The sequence below is a fragment of the Argentina silus genome (genome assembly GCF_951799395.1).
Source record: "Argentina silus genome assembly, chromosome: 1".
In the NCBI taxonomy this organism is placed as follows: Eukaryota; Metazoa; Chordata; class Actinopteri; order Argentiniformes; family Argentinidae; genus Argentina; species Argentina silus.
This window is the reverse complement of record NC_139655.1, coordinates 11,950,806-11,953,305: the sequence shown is the minus strand read 5'-3', so window position 1 is coordinate 11,953,305 and position 2,500 is coordinate 11,950,806. Positions and strand designations below refer to the sequence as shown.

Genomic DNA, 2,500 nt, shown 5'->3' with positions numbered 1-2,500 from the left:
GTGAGGCTTAGGTCATATCATACAATTATACGCACGCAATTCCCACTGCCAAAAATACCTTGGTGCGGCAGCCAGCCTGCCAGTGTCGTAGTCCACAGCGGGAGTGAGCCTGTGATAAGGTGAGTGTGCGTGCGACTGTGCCAGTCCACTGGCTGTGGGTAGAATAGCCTCCATCTCAGGTTCTACAATTACAGAGAGCCGCGCTCCAAGGCGCCGCAATTAGCTGAGTCACCTCGGCCCACCACCCCTGATGAACGGCAATTACAGGAGCAGGGATGATGAAAGTAGTTATCACCGGCGCCATCATCATCATCCATCAGACCAACCATCATCTCCATCCATCATCATTAGTCCCAAACTTACCCAACAACTCTCTCTCTCTCTCTCTCTCTCTCTCTCTCTCTCTACATCTATCTTTCTCTCCATCTATCACTCACTCTCTCAACCCTCTCTGACTCACTTACTCTCCTTCTGTCCCTCTTTCTCTAATGCATGTACTGTACCTCTTCTTTCTTTTTTTTATATTCCTCTTTTCCCAATACCTCTCTATGAATTAATTTGTGGCCCCTTGTAACTCCCTCCCCCTCTCTCTCCCTCCCCCAGACCACCTCCAACAATGTGCAGGCCATCATAGAGAGTCGTGTGGAGAAGCGTACTAAGGGTGTGTACGTGCCTGTGGGGGGGAAGCGCATGCTGGCCTTCCTGGATGACCTCAACATGCCGGCCCTGGACGACTTTGGCTCCCAGCCCCCCCTGGAGCTGCTGCGCCTCTGGATCGACTACGGCTTCTGGTACGACCGACAGAAGCAGACCCTCAAGTGTGTCAAGGTGAGACGGGGTTGGGTTAGGTGCGTGTGTGTGTGTGTGTAGGCGGGGGGGGGGGCTGGGGAGTGTGTGTGTGAGACTCCGTAAGTATCATTAGTATCATGAAGACATCTGTTAGTTACCTCCTTAAGTTCCTTGGCTTCTCCTCCTCCTTAGTTCATTGCTCAAGGCATTTCTATTTCAGTGTATTGGGTCAGTCGATGTGTGTGTGCGTGTGTGTGTGTGTGTGTGTGTGCGTGCGTGCGTGCGTGCGTGTGTGTGAGTGAGTGTGCGCGTGTGTGTGTGTGTGTGTGTATGTGCGCGTGTGAGTGTGTGTGTGTGTGTGTGAGTGAGTGAGTGAGTGTGTGTGTGCGTTAGAGAATGTGCTTGTTTCCCTGCTGTGATGTCTGTGTGTTGCTGGGTTGTAGGACATGTTCCTGCTGGCATCCATGGGGCCCCCTGGTGGGGGGAGGACTCACATCTCCGGCCGCCTGCAGAGCCGCTTCAACCTCATCAACATGACCTTTCCTACTGTGAGTCATACCTCCATAGCCCTCGATTGTTGCAGCCACAGCACCAGCTCTGTTCTGCACCCCCCCCCCCCCCCCCCTCCCTCTCCTCCTGTGCCCCAGCCCTCTGCTATACTTTTATTTTTGAGATATATTCATTTCCCTTTTCGTACTCCTAGTTCACTCTTTCTCCTCTTCCCCTCCCTCTATACACCTCCTCTCCTTCTCCTCTCTTACTCCCCTCACCTTCTGTGTGTGCGTGTGTGTGTGTGTGTGTGCGCGCGTGTGTGTGCGCGTGTGTGTGTGCGCGTGTGTGTGCGCGCGCGTGTGTGTGTGTGTGTGTGTGTGTGTGTGTGTGTGTGTGTGTGTGTGTGTGTGTGGGGTCATTCTCCCTGCATTGCAGTGGGTTCCTGGTAATGAGTCTGTTCCCTGTCTGACATTTTATCCTCCTTTATTACCATCCTGTCTGTCTCGCTCTCGTCTCACCGGAATTACCCTGATTATGATGATGTGAATGATGATAATGATAACAACCTCAATATTAGACTCACCCTCATTTAGAGTCCAAAAAAGCATGATTGACTGAAAGGCGCCTTCCTTCCTTTCATATTTCTGTCTGCTTCTGCCTTTTTTTCCCCTTTCAGCTGTCTCTTTTTGTCTCTCTCCTTCTCCTCATATCTCTTTTCAATTATCAGGCCCTCCTTTTCTCTAATTCCCTCATTTCTGTCATCTCCTGTGACTAAGGTGAAAGTGTTGTGGACAACTACCCGTGACATGCTGTATTTATTTATAATGTAAATACATAGAAAGGGGTGAAAAAGAGAGACATGAAAGGCAGATTCCTCTCAAGACGTGTTGTTACCTTTCCTTCCTCTCTTTTCCTCTCTCCTCTCTGCTGTATCCCTCCCCTCTCTCCCCTCCCCTCCCCTCTCTCCCCTCCCCTCCCCTCCCCTCCCCTCCCCTCTCTCCCCTCTCTTCCCTCCCCCAGGAGTCCCAGATCAAGCGTATATACGGCACCATGATCAACCAGAAGCTGCAGGAGTTTGAGGAGGAGGTGAAGCCCATTGGGAGTGTTCTGACCCAGGCCACTCTGGAGCTCTACTACGCCGTAGTAGCCCGCTTCCTCCCCACACCTGCCAAGATACACTACCTCTTCAACCTCAGAGACATCTCCAGGGTATGGCACA

General features: G+C 51.8%; 1 protein-coding gene across 1 annotated transcript in view; it reads left to right on the top strand.

Annotated features, from left to right (window-relative positions):
* Positions 1 to 2,500, top strand: part of dnah2 (dynein, axonemal, heavy chain 2) — a gene marked incomplete at its 3' end in the record, with an annotated part of 92,351 nt that overhangs the window by 67,345 nt on the left and 22,506 nt on the right. Inside the window, exons 50-52 of the mRNA XM_083684129.1 lie at positions 604 to 828; positions 1,233 to 1,337; positions 2,302 to 2,490. Of these exons, the coding sequence (XP_083540255.1) occupies positions 604 to 828; positions 1,233 to 1,337; positions 2,302 to 2,490 (519 nt within the window). The remainder of the gene's footprint in view (positions 1 to 603; positions 829 to 1,232; positions 1,338 to 2,301; positions 2,491 to 2,500) is intronic.